Below are 21,974 nucleotides of genomic sequence, written 5' to 3'. Positions count from 1 at the left end.
GTAAGACTATCTCATGATGAAATGGAAAATCTGAACTAACCAGTTACTAGCAAGGAGACTGAATCAGTAATTAAAAACCTCACAACAAAGTCCAGCACCAGAAGGCTTCATTGATAACTTCCAACAAACATTCTAGGAAGATGGTGGAGGTCTTCCAAACACATTTTATGAGGCCAATATTACTCTGATACCAAAGCCAGACAAAAAATACCACAAGAAAAGGCCAATATTCCTGATGAACACAGATGCAAAAATTCTCTATGAATATTAGCAAATCAAACTCAACAATATAGTAAAAGGATCATATACCTTGACTAAGCAGGATTTGTTCCAGTGATGCAAGGAAATAAATGTGATATACCACATTAATAGAATAAAAGATTAAAAGTGCACTCTTATCATCACTCTTATTCAATTCTCCTAGCCAGAGCAATCAGTCAAGAAAAAGAAAATGTATTTTAAAAGGTATATAAAAGGTATCCAAATAGAAAAGGAACAATAAAAAAATGTTTTTGCAGCTAATGACCTTCCATATAGAAAATCTTCAAGACTCCATGAAAAAACAAGTCAACACGTTGCAGGATACAAAACCAACATACAGAAAACAGCTGCATTTCTATACAATGTAAAATTGCATTTCTATATTAAATCAAATTAATAAATCACTAACTTTAATAGAAAACAATCTAATTAAAAGTTGGCAGAGAATTTGAATAGTTTTACACAGAAGACATACAAATGGCAAAGAAATACATGAAAAGACACTCAACATCATTTAATCAAATAGAAAATGCAAATTAAAACCACAATGAGATATTAATGTCACACCACTTTGGAATGGTTATTATCAAAAAGATAAGACATAACAAGTGTTGGTGAGAGTGTGCACTGTTAGTGTGAATGTCAACTAGTACAGCCACTACATAAAACAGTGCAGATGTTCATCATAAAATTAAAAACTAGAACCACCACATAATCCAGAAATCCCACTGATGGGTATATATATAAAGGAAATAAAATCAGGATTTTATTGAAATATCTGCACTGTTATGTTCACTGCATTCACAATGGTCAAAATATGGAAATAACTTAGTATCTTTTCTTTTTTTAATATTCCACATATAAGTGTTACACAGTGTTTGTCCTTCTTTCATGTACTTCACTTAGTACAATGGCCTCAAGGTTCATCTAAGTTGTTGCAAATGGCAGGATTTCCTCCTCTCTCATGGATGAATTAGTATTGCCCTCCCCTCAACACACACATATATCTCAATAAAGGTGGAGAAAATAAAGAAAAAACTGCCTATCTAGAATTTTGTATATGGCAAAAAGATACCTTCAAATAAAAGCAACATAAAAACTTCACAAAGAAAACTAAAACAAAACCAAGCAAATAGACTAATAAAGACTACTCTTGAAAAACAGACAATCCAGACTGAATAAAAATCAATCACATGATATTTACAAGAGACATACTTTGAATATAATAGCACATACAGGTTACAGTAAAATGGAGAATAAATGTATACAACCATAGGTGACATTTTTACTACACCTCTATTGGTAACTGAGGGAAGAAGCAAACACAAAAAATAGTAAACATATAGAAGATTTGAACAGCACTTCTAATAAACATGATCCAATCAACATACAATCACAACACCAACAATTACAGAATACACACTCCTTTTAGGTATACATTGAACATTCACCAAAAGACCGAACAGGAAGACTCTATGAGTTTTTAAGGATAAAAAAAACACAGGGAAAATTCTCAGAATATTATGGATTTAAATTAGACATCAGTAACAAAAACGTTATCTGAAATATCCCAAATGTTTTAGTAATTAGGAAATATTTTGAACTGAATGATAATGAAAGTACAATATATCAAAATTTGTAGAATGCAGGTAAAACAGTCCTTAGAGGGAAATTTATGGCTTCACACACTTTATAATAAAAGAAAGTTCTAAACCAATGATTTAAGCTTCCACCTTAAGAAACACACATTACATTTAAATGTTGGTTGCCCTCAGTTAAGGAGCAGAGAAAGATATTACTGCAAGATTACAAGAAAAAACATTTCTAATAACACACCCACAATCTCTCAGAGAGAAGAACATATAAAATACAAGTCACACAATCATTCTGGGAGCTAAGGTGACAGAGGCTCTATCATCCTCTGTCACCTTATAAGGTCATATAAGATTATCCTCTATAAGAGGCTTCCAAGGTTGATCATGAGAAGTCCAAAGCCAGATAATGGAAGAAAAAAAACATAGAAAAGCATGGTAGATTTTTATAATTCAGCTTTGGAAGTAGTATACAACACTTTGTCTAATACTTCATTAGCATGATCGTATAAACTAGCCACATCTAGATAAATGGGAACATGAAGTCTGTTTTGGCCAGTACCCTCCTGGAACTTTATCCACTATGAAAAAGGAAAAATAAATTTGGTAAGTGGCCAGTCATCTCTGCCAAAATCTGCCCTCTGTCTATAAATATTTATATCCAGCCTTCTTCCCACAAAGAAAAAATACTCACCCGCCTGGATACTCTAAGTACTGCTTACTGGGGCAAAAATATCAATCTAAAATATTTATAAAAGAAGGTTTCACTAAATTACATTATATGTGTACAGAATAAAATATAACTATACAAATGGTATATATCAATATGTTAGCACTAACGATATAAAGTTATTTGTGACATGTTAAGTGAAAAGAGAACTGTATGATTCTACTCTTAGATATCACACACATGCATTTATAGTAGCATAGAAAAAGATATGCAAAAATTCAAACTGTGACACTGACAGGCTTGTCCTTAATTCATTACAGAAAGTTTAAATCTAAGACTTTACTAAAATGATAATCTCTGAAAAGTTATAGATCCTCAAAGAGAAAACCATTAGCCAGCACCTGAATCACAGATAACAGTGAAGTGACAAAAATCATGACATTTGCTATACACTTTATCATTCTACAAATATAGGACAGTATAACAAATTTATAGTAGTTAGAAGTATAGCTTAAAAACTGAGAAAGAAAAACTAAAGAGAAAATAAATGTCAAGGATAAGAACAGGAAACAGAAAAAATGTGGAACAGAACAGTAAATATCATAGTTTAAAATTTAGATTTGCCTCTAAGTGTCTTATAAAGTAAACCTAAAAGAAAGATAATCAATTCAATATGGATATCTTCATAGCACACTGAGTGTACATTCTTCAAATTCTATTAGATAAATATACTTTTTTCAGCAAGCCATTTGATAGGACCTTGGTTAAACAGACAAGGTCATAGAGAATTAGTATTCTATACTGTTGCTTAAGAGTAGATTCATTTGCTTTGAAGAAATACAAACAGATGGCAATATAGATGCTTCATAAACTAAAGACTAACTAGGAATCTTAAATGAATAAAGGGTCCTACCTCTTTTCAAACAAGAATCATTACATTGTAAATTAATATTTAGATGATTTTTTTCAACACTGCTTTTACTAATACCATATACATGTTTTCTCTGAATGAAAGTAAAAAAATAAAATACGATATAGGTAGACTGAGAAAAGTTTTTTATTATTCCATGAAACAAGACTGTTATTTTAACCTCAGATATAAGCTAAAATATTCTTCTTTTCAGAGTTTTCTAAAGGCTGCTCTTTGTTGTTGATTTTTGTGTTAACTGCAGTTTTTGGCCAATCTGATCACCTTTATCACTGTCCTTTTACTCAACTGTATTATTGCTTAGAGATATTTGTTCTTAAACTCAGATAAATGCTGTGACCCATCATGTGACAGGGCAGATTTTATTCTGGAGTTAGGAATGGAATCACATATTGTAATATCATTTCAATGTCATTTTTCAGAAAAATAAACCACTTTCATACTTTTACTTGACACTAATCTTGTTCTGTTTTTCTTTTGTTTTGTATTATTCAGCTTTTGAAATAGAAAGCACTTTCAACAAGTACACTTTTCAGTTTAACATGATAACCTATCTAGGTCTGAAGCTGAGTACTATAATAGTGATATCTAAGTAAAATGATACAAATACCTTAAAACGATATTTTAAATATCAGTTCTCTTAATGTAAAGTTTTTATATTCCTGGCCTCAGAGGAACTACAGGGGACTATTACTATAAGGTGAGTTGTCTCCTCCTAAAGCTGGGAAGACACTATCCAGTTAGTAGAACTACTGGTTAGCGTGATATTCACAGGAATGGAGGCCATGGCAACACCCATTATACACGAATTTCTGGCAATGGAAGGATGCCAATCATTGGATTTGACCACCAAAATTAAAACGAGCCTTAAGAAGTCAAAGCAAAGTAAAATGCCTAAAAGACTCAGCAATCAAGAAGAAAAAAGAAAATCGCGTTTATATGAAACGGAAGATTTAAACCATAAAAAGACTTTCTGGAAGTTAAAAAAAAAAAAGACTATCAAATTTAAATATTCATTGGACCAATTTAAGAATAATCACTATAAAGAATAAATTTAAAATCCTGGAAGGTGAATGGGGAAACAAATCTCAACACAAAAATATAGAAATGGAATTCATGAGGAAAAGGGCAAAGTCGAGATAAAATCTTATATCAGAAAACCTATACCAACTCCACCTCTACACACAGAGCATCCAACCTGCCTCTCTCTTAAGAAAGCAAAGAGCTGCCAACACCAGACATTTAAGGAAATCTTCATTAGTTACCAGTTTACTGTGCCTCAACTCCAAAGTTACCCTTCAGTTATCTGCTCTGTACTAATGAGCAGATACTTCTCTCACAGTAAGCACTATTTAAGCTTTATTCACATATAGCTCTGGAAGAACACTGCAGGAGGAAAGGGGCCTCTCTTCCTTTTCATATGTCAGTCTAGTTATTCTTGCTCTTGATGCATAGTCCAATAGTAGCAATTATATAAAAGGAAATCCAGTGGTGTTTATCCCAAGCTCATGACAAGGGCGTGCAGTCTTTTGGCAACCTTATACCCTAGCCTGGGATTAGTGATTACCCTTTTGATGCAGGCCTACTGACACAGACACTGGCATGCTTCAGGTCTCATGCTGCCAGCAGTGCCCCCATCTTTCATGTACAACTGTCTACCATGCTTAACACGGCTATAACTCAGTACTGTTTTCTGCTGCCCAGTAACTGTGAACCAGCTCTGGTTAAGGCAATCCAGTGAACTTCTCTGTTACTTAATAGACTCTAATTCCACTTTCTCCAATAAGGTCTGAACTCCTGCCTAGGGAACCCTCTCTTCCAAGGCTGTCTTTCCTTGAGAAATCTCCTTCAGTCCTAGAAGATTTAGTGTTATCTTTACATCTTTATAGTTACTCTTCTATCATAGTTTAGTAATTATGTATAATACATTTTACCAATTCAAATTACTCTCTCATTTCCAACTCCAAACTGAATCTAGACAGGTACAGAAATAGTCCTGGGGATGGCTCCAAATGATAAACCAGTAAAGATGAGATTTGGGGACTGGTTTGGTCACATCCTAGGGATTAAGCACAGGGCTGAGCTCCTGGCCAAGCAAATGGGATGCTAGTAATATATGGCATACAGCAGTTTCAGAAAACCAGTGAACTTTTCAGCTGTGTTTCATCATGATGAAGTGTCAACTCAAGCACATGCCTTTGGAACTTTGGCTACTATATTTGCCACTGGGTTTCCCAAGTGGTGCTAATGGTAAAGAATTCGCCTGCCAATGCAGGAGACATAAGAGACATGAGTTCAATATCTGCATCAGGAAGATCCCCTGGAGGAGGGCATGGCAGCCCACTCCAGTATTCTTGCCTGGAGAATCCCATAGACAAGAGGAGCCTGGCGGGCTACAGTCCATAGGGTCAGAAAGAGTCTGCCATGACTGAAATGACTTAGTACAGCACAGGATACCTCCTCCCATTATGGTAGTAATGATGACAACTGAGCACTTAGAAAATAAAAGGCTCAAGTCCATTAACTCTCAGCTTAAGTCCCACTGTGAGAACCAGAGAGCTGACACTGTTGAAAGTCAAACTAAAAATTTAATTGTGTACACTGCTGAATTACAAAAATCAGCTAAATTCAGTCTCAAGTTTCTCATTTGTAAATTAAAACCTTAACGGGTAAAGAATAAGATGCTGAAATTCGAATGGAGCATCTAGTTGGTCTTAAATGAAACTAACAATTTTGACCCGTTCCCTACTCCCTAACCCTCCACTAGTAATTAGGAGCTCCTATACAGATGGAAATAGCTTGCTTTCCAGTGTCTAAGAACACTAGCCCTCTTTGGCTTAAAAATCTTATGATAATCTCACATGGAAAAATTCTTGAAGGGTTATGCTCATTCTCCTAAAGACCTGCCACAGCCAACTCCTTTGGCCATTAGATTCATAACTAGAGTCAAAACTCAGCATGATCCAGGGGGACAGGTACACACTATGACCCAAGAGGAAATAGCTTACATACCCAGAAGAAACTGGAAAACCAAGTGTAGAGTGGATTCCTGAAGTATTTGACCACAGAGGGTAATACAATAGTTCATGTAGCTGAAAGTGGTGATCATTATTATCTAATTGGTGCACCAAAAGCTGGATTTAAAGGTTGAGACGCCAGAGCCTTCTTGGCATTGATATGCAAGGAAGGAGGAAATAATATAATGATTTAGGGAGCCGAACTGGACTTATCATGTGAGAATTTCATACTGCCATTCCTCATCTATGTTACACAAGAGAGCCCAGAGAGCATTAGTGCAGGGAGGAACAACATCTACCAACCTTACAAAGGTCTGTGATTACTCTCCTTTGTGAGCCTGGTAAGAGTGCAGGGAATGTGGTCATCAAGAATAGCTTCCAGGCTTCAATGGAGATGATGAGAGCCAAGGAAACACAGTCTAAGAGGATAAACTTAAGCATCAAAGACAAGGTGGGTACATTACCCGTACAGGGCATCAGGGACGTATTTATCATCAGAATAATTTGGCAGCAGCTAAATGGTTACAGTGCCCCCAGGAACAAAACAGGTGTGCAGTCCATGTTTAATTTATATAACAGGAAAAATGCTAGGACTTGTAGCCAGAAGTCTGTCACCAACACACAGTGCAGAGTTAAAGCCTTCTCATCAAGTTAACTTCTCACCAGGAACTTAAAGCCTTCTCACTTGCCAAATCTGAGTTAGCTCACAGATGCAGAGTCACAAGTGGAAACCAGGTCCCTTGCAAAAGGACCCCGCAGAAGTTAAGTCACACCATATACCCTCCTCTTAACCCTCCCCAGAGACTTGAAGCCATTAATTAGAGGTATTATATATTGTAAAAATGAAATAGTTATTAATAAACATTGTCTCAGAACAGCCCTTAATTCCTGGCACTGTGGTTCAGAAGTTAATTTAAGAAAGAGGTTTATGGTGATACATGATACATGGGTCAGGTGATATACATGGGGTTGTTAACTCCAGCCTGACCAAGAATGAGGCCAAATGGTCCAGGAATTCACCCTGTGGTTATTTCCTTGGTTCCTGAATATATACTTGGAACAGACATACTTGGCAACTGGAAGAAACCCACATTAACTTTCTGACTGTGGAATAAGAGGCATTATGGTAGGACTGTCTGAAGAAAGTTCATGGAACTTCCTTTCCTTACCAAGATAATAAACTAGAAGCAATACAACATCCCTGGGGGAATTATAGAATCTAACCAAAGACTTCAAAGAGAGAGAGGTAGAGAAATCGATCCTATCCCTACTAAACTCATCAGGTTGGCCAACACCGAAGTCAGATGGAAACTGGGGAACTATGGGTCATTGTAAGCTTAATTATGTGGTGACCTTCATGGCACCTGCAGACCTTGTCAATTGATATGCAGCTACCAACTTGGTTGGGCTACCCAGGTGGGCTCAGTGGTAAAGAATCTGCCTGCCAATGCAGGAGATGCCACAAACATGGGTTTGATCCCTGGGTCAGGAAGATCCTCTGGAGGAGAAAATGGCAACCCACTCCAATGTTCTCACCGGGAAATCCCATGGACAGAGGAGTTTGGTGGATTACAGTTGATGGGGTTGCAAAGAGGTAGACACGACTGAGCACACACACACACAATCTGGCTAATGTCTTTTTTCCTTATTTACAAGGACCATTCAAGGTAAGTTGTTTTTATCTGGAATGGACAAGAAAGTACAACTTTCAGTGTTGCCTAAGCACTATATTAATTTTCCTGCTGCCATAAACATCTTTGTGGTTACCTACATCTCCCAATCTTTGAGAGTCAGGAATGTAGATACAACTCAGCTGAATCTTCTCATAGGGTCTCACAAGGCTGCAATCAAGGTATTTGCTATGCTACACTATCACTTGGAGGTGCAAATGAGAAAGAACCTACTACTAAGCTCATTTATGTTGTTGGGAGCTTCATCCAGCCCAGCATTTCACATAATGTACACTCTGCATATAAGTTAAATAAGCAAGGTGGCGATATACAGCCTTGACTTACTCCTTTCCCAATTTGTAACCAGTTGTTTCATGTCCAATTCTGTTGCTTCTTGACCTGCATACAGATTTCTCAAGAGGCAGGTCAGGTGGTTTGGTATTCCCATCTGTTTCAGAATTTGCCACAGTTTTGTTGTAATCCACACAAACGCTTTGGCGTAGTCAATGATGCAGAAGTAGATGTTTTTCTGGAATTCTCTTGCATTTTCTATGATCCAACGGATGTTGGCAATTTGTTCTCTGGTTCCTCTGCCTTTTCTAAATCCACCTTGAACATCTGGAAGTTCATGGTTCACATACTTTAGGATTCCTGCTTTCTTGTACTTCCCCTACTTCTGAGGTTGATCAGCAGGACTGCAATGCTAACAACCATGGCCAGCAGGACCACCACAGTGAATGGAACTAGCTGTCAAAGTTTCATGGGGGTTGGGTTGGATTTCTTATCCATGTAGAGATTACCAGCAGGGGACTTCCACATAAGTGCACAGTGAGACTTCTAGACCCAGAAGAGTAATTCAACCCTACCCTTGTCTCAAAATAGGCAGAGCTAGGAATGTCCATCTCATCCAATGGCCATGTCATCTAGGGTCTTCTAAAAAGTGCTCTGTTGCTGCTTAAGATAGATGGTGGGCTGCTTGTAGTGCCAGCATGTAGTTGGAATTTAGCCAGCAGCAGTCACAAAAGAAGCACTGCAGCCCAGCTTCCCAGTCTGAGTTTAAAAGCCACAGGCATCCTAGCAGTGATGTTTTTGCAACAGGGTGTTTGTTGAAAACTCAGATCTTCTTTTTCCAACTTATGGATGCCACCCAGGTTCACCAACACGATTACATCTAGTTGCACTGGTAGGCCTTCAAACAACATTTCTGTCACATTTGGGGCTCTGCAGGCAATCAATGTCCACAAAGGTATGCTTGCTAGTCCTTACTTACCAGGCTTTGACCATTCTTGTGGCCATTCATGCATGGTTTATCTACAGGAACTTAAGAGGTTTAAAATGAAGCAGTTCATCTCAATAGCCCAGTGCCTGGCACCAGCAGGACTTCCACCCTCACCCCATCCCTAAAACATCAACTTATTCATAGAATATGTAACGTGCAATGTGGCTAGCTGTCATCATTAGTAGAAATATTAGGTCCACAAGGGTCAAGACAGAGGAATGAGAAATAGGATTTAAAAGATAATCACCGGATTTAAAATAGGACCCAATTTCTGCTACCTTGGGTAAAGACTACAATTGTGTTGCTGTGGCGTCTTTCTATTATGTAATATTCATTTTTTATAAATATCAAAATGTATAGCTGTTAAAAACCCACTCCAGTGTTCTTGCCTGTCATTTTTTATAAATATCAAAATGTATAGCTGTTAAAAACCCACTCCAGTGTTCTTGCCTGGAGAATCCCAGGGACAGCGGAGCCTGGTGGGCTGCTGTCTAGGTTGCAGAGAGGTGGACACGACTGAAGCGACTTAGCAGCAGAATAGCTGTTAAAGTTTTTATGATTATATATTCCTTAATGATTATTAAAGTATTAAATATATTAACAATTTTGATCCTCTGTCGGTCTACCTACTGCCATTGCAAAGATCACCTAAGATATTTTACATATAAGAGAAACAGAAATAAACTACTGTTTAAACAATGGCTATTTTCAGTTTTCCACACTTATCTTCACCTAAACTTAAAATCTAAATGTTTTACGTTAAGTTTAGATGTTTTATTATGATACTGTTAAAAATCAGAATAAATCTTTTCATTCTTTTTCATGATTTTTAAGTCCTATACCCAATATCCTGCCACTGTAGTGTTTGCACTTATAAGCAGGTATTTCTTATATTACACTCATACATTGATCCTATTCAAATACTTACGTATTTGCTTAGTTTTATAAGGTTTCACTCCTCATCATCATTGTAGTATTTCGTTCGCTCAATATTTCCTGACCATCTTTGTTATAAAGTTTCATTTCACACAATAGTTCTAAGTTCTCCTAATAGTATTTGTCTCCTAAGGTTTACTTCATTACCAATTCTTCTATAATTACACTTCTTACAATATCCTTCAGCTATTTTAATACTTCTTAAAACTTTTAAGCTTCTAATGAACATTCAAAAATTAAAAAACTATTATGGACATGTTTATCCATTCAATTAACAGCTCAGAAAAGTATTCAATTCTCATACAGTCACTACCTACCAGTCAAACACAAGTTAACAGGTGTGATTTTAATAAACTCATAGGTGCTTTTTTCACTTTCCTTGGTGTTGTCATAAAGTAAGTAAAACTCACCTACACAAATCTTGGGGGAGAACTCCCCTGCATTTGATACCTTGAGATTTGGCATCTAACTCATTTGTAAGTTGGGTACTAGAACAAACAAATGTCCTGTAGAAGTTTATACTTTTATTTAGCATCAGAACAAAGTTTCCTCCCTAAAAGATAGAGAATGACTAATCACAGACTAACGCCCTAAAATACCTGGGTCTTTCCCAATCACAACTTCAACAGACAAAATCAGTTTTAATCTTCATAGTCATCTGTCAAAAGCAAACAGGAAACCAACCTGTGCCATTGAGTATGCTTCATTTATAGGCTTAATCCAATTTCTTATTCACAAAATTTATTATATCAGTACATTAAGACCAAATGGAGTTTTCTTAGCATTAATCAACAGTTTGTAATAGTATATTAACAGACCATTTGACTTTTATGCAGAATTTCCTCTCCCATCTATGGTTAGAAAGTCTATGAAGGGAAGGGTTAGACAAACTTAGTTCATACTGTATCCCTTGCACCTAATCCAATGCCTTAAACAAGAGCTCTCAATGAATTTCTGTTGAATGAATCAACTGTAGCCCAACTTTTTTAGATGAAGTCTGGGGTACAAAATGCAAATGCCAATGGATTATAGAAATTCATTAAAATACTACTTCATAACTATTAAAGCAACAAATAACAGAATAACAGCTTGAGTGTTCCAAAATACAGTATGTAGTCAGTGTCATGCACCTAAATGGCAAAATGTCCAAACCAAACTATTCTCATACCCACCACTAACATCTATATTCTTACAAATTTCCTCTCAGTGAATATCCCCAAGTCAAACAAATAGGAATTACCTTAGATTCTGTCCTCTTTCTCATCTTTCAGAAGCATCTTGCAGCCTTAATATTTATAGAATCAGCCCCTATCTCTTTCTCTTCCCCTACACTGACACTATAAATTCAAACTTTCATTACTTACGAATTGGATCAATTAAAAAAAAAAGGCCTCCTAACTAGTGTCTCTACTTCTAGCCTTACACACCCCAAATCATCACCTAAACTGTTTCCAGAAAGGTACTTCTAAAAATGCTAATATGATCATGTCATTTTCTTACTAAAATGCCATCAATTTCACAAAAAGCTCAATGTTTAGAATTTAGCCTCTTTTAGCTCTATTTTTACTGGACATCTTATGGCTTCCATTGTAGGGGTAGAGATTTTATCTTTGTGTGTCGCATTTCTGCTATAAGAAGTTCCCTCTGCTACTGCCTAGCTAACTCCTTTTCGTCCTTCAAGTCTCAGGTCAAATTTCAGCTATATAGGCAAGACTTACATAATAACCCTGTCCTCTAGAGAGGCCCAAGTGAATTTTTAATATTTTCAACCTATTCTATATATCTGTTTTATTAAAGTATTCTGTAATACCTGTTTCCCATGAGAGAAAAACTGTGGTTTTATTTCTATACATTCAGGAACTATCTAGCACAACATCCAATTACAGGAGGTATGTAACAAATATCTGTTAAGATAGTAAAATTGATTTTTCACACTTGCAATAAGGAGAAAAGACTAAAATACAAAATGGTCATAAATAGTTGTAGGAATCAAAGGTTTGTGAAATGCTGGATAAATAAAAGAAACTAGGGTCTTTAAAACCAATCTTACCAAAGCCTTCACATGTCACTTCTCCAAAGGGGAAGGGATACAGTCATTTTTCAAATATACTGACAATATAAGTCCTCCTTTTGAGAAGCATTTCAGAAATACTATCACTTTTATTTCAAATAATAAGATAGATAAGAAGGTACAGACCACCCAGTTTCAACAACAGTTAATATTTTACAGCCATATTTGTTTCTTTCTGCTTCTTTTTTAGTTATTGCTCCAGTAGTCCAAATACACCTGTCTGATCCCTTTAGGTACGTGTTTATATAAGTAGTATGATATATTATGTATCATTTTGTAGCTTGCTTTGTTCCTTAAAATGCATTTCTAGAATTTGTCCATAATGGTACCTAAAGCTCTAGTTCACACTAGTTTTAACTGCCACAGAAAATTTAACTGTCTGAATATACCACATTTTATTTATCAACTGTTCTGTTCACAGACTTTTACTTCTTTTGTCTTTCTTTTCACCATTACACATTAATAACAAAAATTACTGTATGAGCCTCATCTATAAAACTACATAAAAATTTCTCTAGAAGTTATATCTAGGAATTAAATTCCCTTTCTTCAAAGTATCCCAGTTAAAAAAAGAAAGACATAAGAAAGAAAAAAGGTGTGGCCCACAGTGTAAGTACTCATTAAATAGTTGCTAATGAAGGAAAAATGAATAGATCATTTAACCTTTCTTAATACTGTCCAATTTTTCTCCAAAGGGGTTATACAGATTTTTACTCTCACTAGTTGGTACTCTGCATCCTTACTGACTTTTGGTACTTTCCAGATATTTTTATGGTACTCAAATGAAGAGTATGAAACAGAATTTTATTCTATTTCACACCAAATTTTATTCATTCTTCCTTCCTATTTTCTTAAATGGCCTACTGTTTCCTCTAACGTATTCTGTTTATTACTACTTTACAGAATGCTGATTTTTTTTAAAGTGTTAATTTTCTCTCTAGGAGTTTTACTGAATACTCATTAGTCCAACAGTCTAAGTTATGTTGAAATTCCTACATAGATAATTGTATATTCTGCAAATATAGATAATTTTGTATTTTCAACTATTATACTCTAGTGCTTATTCCTGGGAATACATCTAAATTTCCCTGTTAAAAATGGTGTGATGTGACCTACAAGATTTTTGTGTGATAACCTTTACCAAGCTATGGAACTTCCCTCTTGATAGTTTACTCACAAAGAGTTATTGTTCAATGTATCAACTATTATTTTATCAAATGATTTTTATAAACATTCTACATTAATTTCCCCCTTGATATGATTATCTGCTATGTAATAGTAAAAGACTTTCTACCATTAAGTCACCCTTGCATTCCTAAGATAAAATCTGTAAGTTTTAAGTGTACTGAACTCAAATTGCCACCATGTTGAATCAGTTGACCTTTCTATTATTTCTTTTTCTACTTAATTTCCATTTCTACTTTTCTTTATTCCTTTCTTCCTGATTACTTCAGGTTTGCTATTTTTCTTTCTCTAAGTTGATACTATTTTTGCTAATTAGTGTTTTTGCTGGTATTACTTTTATTAACATTCACATTTCAACTGCTTATTTAACTCTTTACTACATGAAATAATTAAAAGTGCCTTTCCAAGATTTGTGACTATGATGTAATATAGAAAGGGAATTTATTTTGCATATTTCAGTCTTACTTGCATTGTAGTTAGAGAAAAGATTCCGGTAATCCTTAATGAAATATTTCAAGACTTTCTTTCTAGCCTCAATATTCTACAGTTATAGTGTACAGGCACACCTTAGACCTATTAAGGATTTGGTTTCAGACCACTGCATCACAGCAAATATTGCAATACAGTGAGTCACGTGAATTTTTGGTTTCTCAGTTTATATAAAAGTTATGTTCACACTATATTATATTAAGTGTGCAGAAACATTTATGTCTAAAAAATCATTGTACATACCTTAATTAAAAGATAATGTGTTGGAAAAATGGTGCTTATAGACTTGTTCGATGAAGGGTTGCCATAAGCCTTCAATTTGTGAAAAATTCAGTATCTGCGAAGCGCAGGAAAAAAAAACAACAACAACAAGGAATGCCTGTGTAATGATTTTCACTTATCTTACTTACTCCTGAGAACAAACTCTAGATCCGAGGAAATGTGACTGAAAATTTCTACAAGACTACCTCTTCAAAAACTGAGTCTCTTCTACTCCCTTGGAATTCTTCCCCTGCATATTTTGGAACCCTTTCAATCCACATCAAAGTCACTCAACTGCTCTTTCATATTTACTTTTTTATTTCAGGGCTACATTCTGAATAAATGCCTAATGAATGCCAATTCTTGAATTCTCCCTTTGATGGCATCTAATGTGGCTTTTTAACCTCAGAAAAACCTATTTACTACGTTTATTTCCTTTTTAGTATTAGGTAGAATTTCTTTCATTTCTATGGAAATTTAAACATACTTGTTTCTTTTATTATTTACCCCTCCCTATGTTTTTGAGATTATCTCTGCTCCATCTACTCACTTCATGGAGAACTAGACGGTACAGTGGGTTTAAAAAGAACTTACTGCTCTAAGATGATACAGGAGATTTTTAAAGACTCCCTCACCAACCAAGAAAGTAGTCATTTTAATTCAGGTCCTGATTATAAGGACTATGTCTGTCCTCCCCTTTCCTTCATCTCACGATTTCCAAAAAGTGGGGTTTTAGCATAAGCCAGTATCCAAACTAGGACCATCCTGAGTAGTAAAGGAGTCTCTATTAGTTAAATACATGGATGATAAGCATAAAGCAGAGTCTCAAGGGTAACCTAAGACATTTATTAATATGATCCCCTTAAACACTAAGCCCTGGCCTACGCAGCAGTTATCAGTGGCTTTCTTTCATCTCCTTTCCAAGTATGGGGTCTCATATTAGGCCCTGGCTTCATGTATTTTAAGCCTAACTCTATTGATACATGCTTCATGAAGCACCTTACGTCCTTTTAACATACAATATCCAAACTCTTGTCTACAAGTATATACTTCTGCTACCTTAAATCTAATGCTGACCACTAGGTAGTTTTTCTATATAAACCACAGAAACATTTAGTTTCTAAACTCATTAATGTCTACCCTCTTTTTAGTACTTTGTCTTTCATTACTTTATATTTGAAATGAAGGGATAATAAACACTGAAATTAGTGTGCCAATTTCATTAAAAGACCTGCATTCATTTTTTAAACATGAATTTTTAAGCATTCCTTTCACTCAGTGACCGCTTTCAGGAATTTACATTACAAAGGATTCCTACAGGCAACATTTCATAGGGATATATAAAGATCTTCGAAGAAGTACTATTTTTAACAGAATAAAACTACTCTTAAATAGTTATCTTATATACACTTATTCTTCTTAAATAATAAAGCAGTCCAACAGAAAACTAATTAGATAAATCATGGCTCAGCCATGTTATAGTATATAAACGTTAAAAACTGTAAAGTTAATCTACTGGAAAAAAATGCCCACAACAGAATGCTGAATGAAATGAAAAAAATTACAGCAGTTTGTAGATTAATTTGAATACAGCTAGGAAACAAAAACATAAAGGAATAATAAAAAATTACAGCAAAGTCGAAAATGCATAGGGTCACTTTCAATAGAAGAAGAGTGAGAATAAGTTGAAAAAGTAAGTTAAAACCAAATTCTGGAACGTACCAAGGTTCTGACTACTAATCTTTACCCTTCATAAATATGAATCCAAAATAATTTAAAAATAGAATACAGTATGAAAACACCGATACGGAAGAGTAATGTAGATGAAGGATACAGAACGTAATGGGTGAAGAAGAAAAAATCGTATACTCATCACTAGTGTGTATCAAAATCAAATCACTAGATTTTGTTCACACTAAATACTGAAGATTTTATTCATATTAAGTAAAAGCTGCAAAAATAAACTTTTGCATGAAAAAAGAAAGCAAAATAATGCAATGCAATTTTTAAATTTAATTTCCTTGATTTTCTGCTTGTGTCTCTACCTACAGATGGGAGGCAATAAATAGATTTTGATTAGTATTTCTATAGCCTGTTAACAATTTTTCTATTGCAGTTTGTATCTGTGATAGAAACTATCAACCTTAATGGCTACAAATCACTTAATATATTTCAAAATTATACTTATATACTTTAATGTTGTCCATTGCTTTAGATAACTGGGAATTCAATACTTCTTTCACCATTTAGCATCATCCCACCACTCCAACACCCTCCCATACAAATTCCAAGATTCCTGAACAAATCAATCCAGTAACATACACTAAACCTCCTTAAGGAATTCAAAAACAAATACATATAAAAAATAAAAGGTATACTAATGAAAAGTTGCCTGCTATTAGTTCTAAAAGTAAATCTGTTTCATAAATTACCCAACTTTCACACTTAAATTGAAAATGAAGTATCAAAAATGAGCAAATAAAAATTGAAAGATTTAACATACAATCGTTAGTAGTTAAAAAATGAAAATTAAAATAATGAATTACGGTCTTTATCTATAATGCCAAATAATTCTTAAATATAAAATATCTAATTGCTAGCTACACTTCTGGTGAAAGATAAACTAGTACAAATTCTGGAGAATAAAAGGGTATTTATTACTACAGAGTTAAGAAATATCCTTAAAATAATTTTACCTCTAGTCCTTTAAAATGAAAAGAAAATATAAGGAACTAAATACAAATGATGAATAAGTTTTAAAATATTCTAAAAATGTAAAAACACACTAAAGGAACCATAATACTTATAGTTTATCCTTAAAATGAATTAGTCAGAAGCCAATAAAGATGTGCTCTTCGAGACTATTTAATGACACTTGAGTGAATGAGGGCAGAAAACAGTGTAAGAAGTTATAAAAGATCACACAAACACAAAAAACCATAAAATGTTAACTGTGATTATTTCTAATTCACTACTTAAGCATTTTTTTACACCCTTTTCTTCTTTCAAATATTCTTCAATACACATGTTACTTACATTAAGTCAAATTCTAAAAATACACACGATTGAGGCAATACAAATTCTTAGGCAGTTCCTACTATATACAATTATTTTATTCAACATAATGCAATCTAAAATTTGTAATGTTAACTTACTATTAAACAATATGCCTTTCCTGACACTTACAAAACAAGCAAAGAAAAACCTTTAATAAACTTGACTACACAATCAACAATTGTATAAAAATGTCAAAATACACACTAACAGGTTTTACATGTTATTGACAATATATTGCTTTATTAATAAGATAGAAACACTTAAAATTTACCTGCATTGCACTTTTCCCCAGTTTCACCACTTCAAATAATGTGACAGGTTCCCCTTCACCATTCTGTTGAGGGTGCCCATTAGCTCTTCCACGGCCTGTTCCTCTAACTCCAGCTTCAATTCTACTCTTCTCTCCCGGTGATTTTCGAGGTTTCTTATTTGTAGACTGAATTAAAAAAAAGAGGAAAAGCAAAATTAAATGCAGGCATATTTGCCTTATGGAGAGTGATCTCAAATTGTGCTTGAACCTGTGAAAGGGAAGTTAGCACTGTTACAGACAAGAGATAATTTCAAAAGAAGCTTTACGATGTTTGTATTGATTTTAAAAAAAAGTGCAAACAGCAAAGTACAAGTTAATTTACACAAGGTATGAAAATAAAAATATTTACCATTTTGTACAATAATGCCAATGCTGTAACCCTGTCCCCAAACACAACCCCGTCTTGACATTTTCTTATTACCAACCTCAAGACTAGACTTCCTCAGAAATCATGTTTAACAAAATGCTACTTGGACAAACTGCATGTTCAACTTCTCCTTCAACTTAAATACTAAAATATTTCTTATTCAGTCATGCAACAAATATATGTTGACAATTTTTGAACCATTCCAAGTATTAAAATTATGGCAAATATTCTGGCTTTGAAGAACGTTTTCAGTCAGTTCAGTTCAGTCACTCAGTCAAGTCCGACTCTTTGCCACCCAATGGACTGCAGCACGACAGGCTTCCCTATCGATCCCCAACTCCCGGAGCTTGTTCAGCTCATGTCCATTGAGTCAGTGATGTCATCCAACCATCTCATCCTCTGTTGTCACAACCTTCTTCTCCCCCATTCAATCTTTCCCAGCACCAGGGTTTTTTCCAATGAGTCAGTTCTTCTCATCATATGGCCAAAGTATTGGGAGTTTCAGCTTCAACATCAATTCTTCCAATGAATACTTAGGATTGATTTCCTTTAGGATTGACTGGTTTGATATCTGTGCTGTCTAAGGGACTCTCAAGAGTCTTCTTCAACCCCACAGTTCAAAAGATCAGATCTCTGGCGCTCAGCTTTCTTTATGGTCCAACTTGCACATCCATACATGACTGCTGGAAAAACCATAGCTTTGACTAGAGGGACCTTTGTTGGCAAAATAATGTCTCTGCTTTCTAATATATTGTCTAGGTTTGTCAGACCTTTCCTTCAAAGGAGCAAGCATCTTTTAATTTCATAGGGCAGTCACCAATTGCAGTGATTATGGAGACCAAAAAATAAAGCCTCTCACTGTTTCCATTGTTTCCCCATCTATTTGCCATGAAATGATGGCACCAGATGCCATGATCTTAGTTTTCTGAATGTTGAGTTTTAAGCCAGCTTTTTCACTCTCCTCTTTCACTTTCATCAGAAAACTCTTTAGATCCTTTTCATTTTCTGCCATAAGGGTAGTATCATCTGCATATCTGAGATTACTAATATTTCTCCCAGGAAACTTGATTCCAGCTTGTGCTTCATCCAGCCCGGTATTTCACATGATGTACTCTGCAGAGAAGTTAAGTAAGCAGGGTGACAACAGACAGCCCTGACGTACTGCTTTCCCAACTTAGAACCAGTCCATGGTTTCATGTATGGTTCTAACTGTTGCTTCTTGATCTGCATACGGATTTCTCAGGAGGCAGGTAAGGTGGTCTGGTATTCCCATCTCTTTAAGAATTTTCCACAGTTTCCTGTGATGTACACAGTCACAGCTATTGGAATAGTCAATAAAGCAGAAGTTTTCCTGGAATTCTCTTGCTTTTTCCATGATCCAATGTATGTTGGCAATTTGATCTCTGGTTCCTCTGCCTTTTCTAAAGCCAGCTTGAACACCTGTACTGTTCATTTACTGTTGAACCCTAGCCTGGAGAATTTGGAGTATTACTTTGCTAGTGTGTGAGATGTGTGCAATTGTGTGGTAGTCTGAACATTTTTAGCATTGCGTTTCTCCGGGATTGGGATGAAAACTGACGTTTTCCAGTCCTGTGGCCATTCTGAGTTTTCCAAATTTGCTGGCATATTGAGCGCAGCACTTTAACAGCATCATCTTTTAGGATTTGAAATAGCTCAGCTGAATTCCATCATATCCACTAGCTTTGTTCCTAGTGATGCTTCCTAAGGCCCACTTAACTTCACACTCCAGGGTGTCTGGCTCGAGGTGAGGGATCATAGCATCATGGCTATCTGGGTCATCAAGATCTTTTTGTACAGCTCTTCTGTGTATTCTTGCCACCTTTTCTTAGTATATTCTGCTTCTATTACGTCCATATCATTTCTGTCATTTACTGTGCCCATCTTTGCAAGAAATGTTCCCTCAGTATCTCTAATCTTCTTCAAGAGATCTCTAGTCTTTCACATTCTATTACTTTCCTCTATTTCTCTGCACTGATCACTAAGGAAGGCTTTCTTATATCTCCTTGCTGTTTTTGGAACTCTGCATTCAGATGGATGTATCTTTCCTTTTCTCCTTTGCCTTTTGCTTCTTTTTTTCAGCTATTTCTAGGGCCTCCTCAGACAACCACTTTGCCTTTCTGTATTTCATTTTCTTGAGGATGGTTTTGATCAACACCTCCTGGACAATGTCACGAACCGATATCCATAGTTCTGCAGAAACTCTCTCTATCAGATCTAATCCCTTGAATTTATTTGTCCCTCCCACTGTATAATCCTAAGGGGGTTGATTTAGGTCATACCTGAATGGTCTAGTGATTCTCCCTACTTTCTTCAATTTAAGTCTGAATTTGGCAATAAGGAGTTCATGATCTGAACCACAGTCAGCTCCTAGTCTTGTTTTTGCTGACTGTATAGAGCTTCTTCAGCTTTTGCTGCAAAGAATACAATCAATCTGATTTTGGTATTGACCATCTGGTGATGTCCACGTATAGATTCGTCTCTTGTTTTGTTGGAAAAGGGTGTTTGCTATGACCAGTGTGTTCTCTTGGGGAAACTCTGTTGGTCTTTGCCCTGCTTCATTTTGTACTCCAAGGCCAAACTTGCCTGTTACTCCAGGTATCTTTTGACTTTCTACTTTTGCATTCCAATCTGCTATAATGAAAAGGACATCTTTTTTGGGTGTTAGTTCTAGAAGATCTTGTAGGCCTTCATAGAACCATTCAACCTCAGCTTCTTCAGCATTACTGGTTGGGGTATAGACTTGGGTTATTGTGATACTGAATGGTTTGCCATGGAAACCAACAAAGATCATTCTGCTGTTTTTGAGACTGCACCTAAGTACTTCAGACTCCTCTGTTGACTATGACGGCTACTCCATTTCTTCTAAAGGATTCTTGCCCACAGTAGTAGATATAATGGTCATCTGGATTAAATTTGCCCATTCTGGTCCATTTTAGTTCCCTGATTCCTAAAATATCAATGTTCACTCTTGCCATCTCCTGTTTGACCACTTCCAATTTACCTTGGACCTAACATTCCAGGTGTCTATGCAACATTGTTCTTTACAGCATCGGACTTTACTTCCATTACCAGTCAGTCCACAAATGGGTTTTTTTTTTTCTGCTTTGGCTCTGTCTCTTCATTCTTTCTGGAGTTACTTCTCCACTCTTCTCCAGTAGCATATTGGGCACCTATTGACCTAGGGAGTTTATCTTCTAGTGTCCTATCTTTTCACCTTTTCATACTGTTCATGGGGTTCTCTAGGCAAGAATACTGAAGTGGTTTGCCATTCAGTTCTCTAGTGGACCACATTTTGCCAGAACTCTACACCATGACCCGTCCAACTTGGGTGGCCCTACAGGGCATGGCTCATTCACTGAGTTAGACAAGGCACATTCTTCAATTAATAACCCATCCCATGCCCCCAACTTATAAAGAAAAGTCAACACCTGCTATGTCTTACCTTTAGAGTCAAGATAGAATAGCTTGCAGTCACTATTCTTGTTATCATTCTCATAAATTTCACTTATATATAAACTCATTAGAGTTGCTGACCAAACTCACCAGTAAAATTAATGTTGCTAAATTTAATAGACATTTTTTGTAACTCTCCCAGCAAGCCACATTATCCCTATGTGTTTCAGATATCTCTTCCCTCCCTATATTCCTTACCCATCAGTGTTACCTTAGGTCTCTGCTAAGCATCTTTTCAATCTTTATATGCTCTCGAGTGGTTTGGTTCTCTCATACCAGCGTGTTTTGGTTATCAATTTACTGGTCTCCAAATGTACTCTATTCTGCCCCACTTTGTGATGCTGGAACTGGATTTGGTAAACATTTCTCTTGTCATCTACTGCAATGGTAAGCTTTATAACTAAACT

The 21,974-nt window shown here is 35.6% G+C and overlaps 1 protein-coding gene across 8 annotated transcripts in view; it reads right to left on the bottom strand.

Annotated features, from left to right (window-relative positions):
• STAG1 (STAG1 cohesin complex component) overlaps positions 1–21,974 on the bottom strand; it is a 483,951-nt gene that overhangs the window by 277,014 nt on the left and 184,963 nt on the right. For all 8 annotated transcript variants that reach the window (XM_081569675.1, XM_081569672.1, XM_081569671.1 and 5 more), the window contains one exon: positions 17,688–17,852. In XM_081569675.1, coding sequence (XP_081425801.1) covers positions 17,688–17,852 — 165 coding nt within the window. The remainder of the gene's footprint in view (positions 1–17,687; positions 17,853–21,974) is intronic.

Source organism: Giraffa tippelskirchi, chromosome 2, assembly GCF_054371585.1.
Source record: "Giraffa tippelskirchi isolate mGirTip1 chromosome 2, T2T-mGirTip1v1.2.pri, whole genome shotgun sequence".
In the NCBI taxonomy this organism is placed as follows: domain Eukaryota; kingdom Metazoa; phylum Chordata; class Mammalia; order Artiodactyla; family Giraffidae; genus Giraffa; species Giraffa tippelskirchi.
Note: the sequence above shows the minus strand (reverse complement) of the source record. Positions and strands in the feature narration are given on the sequence as shown.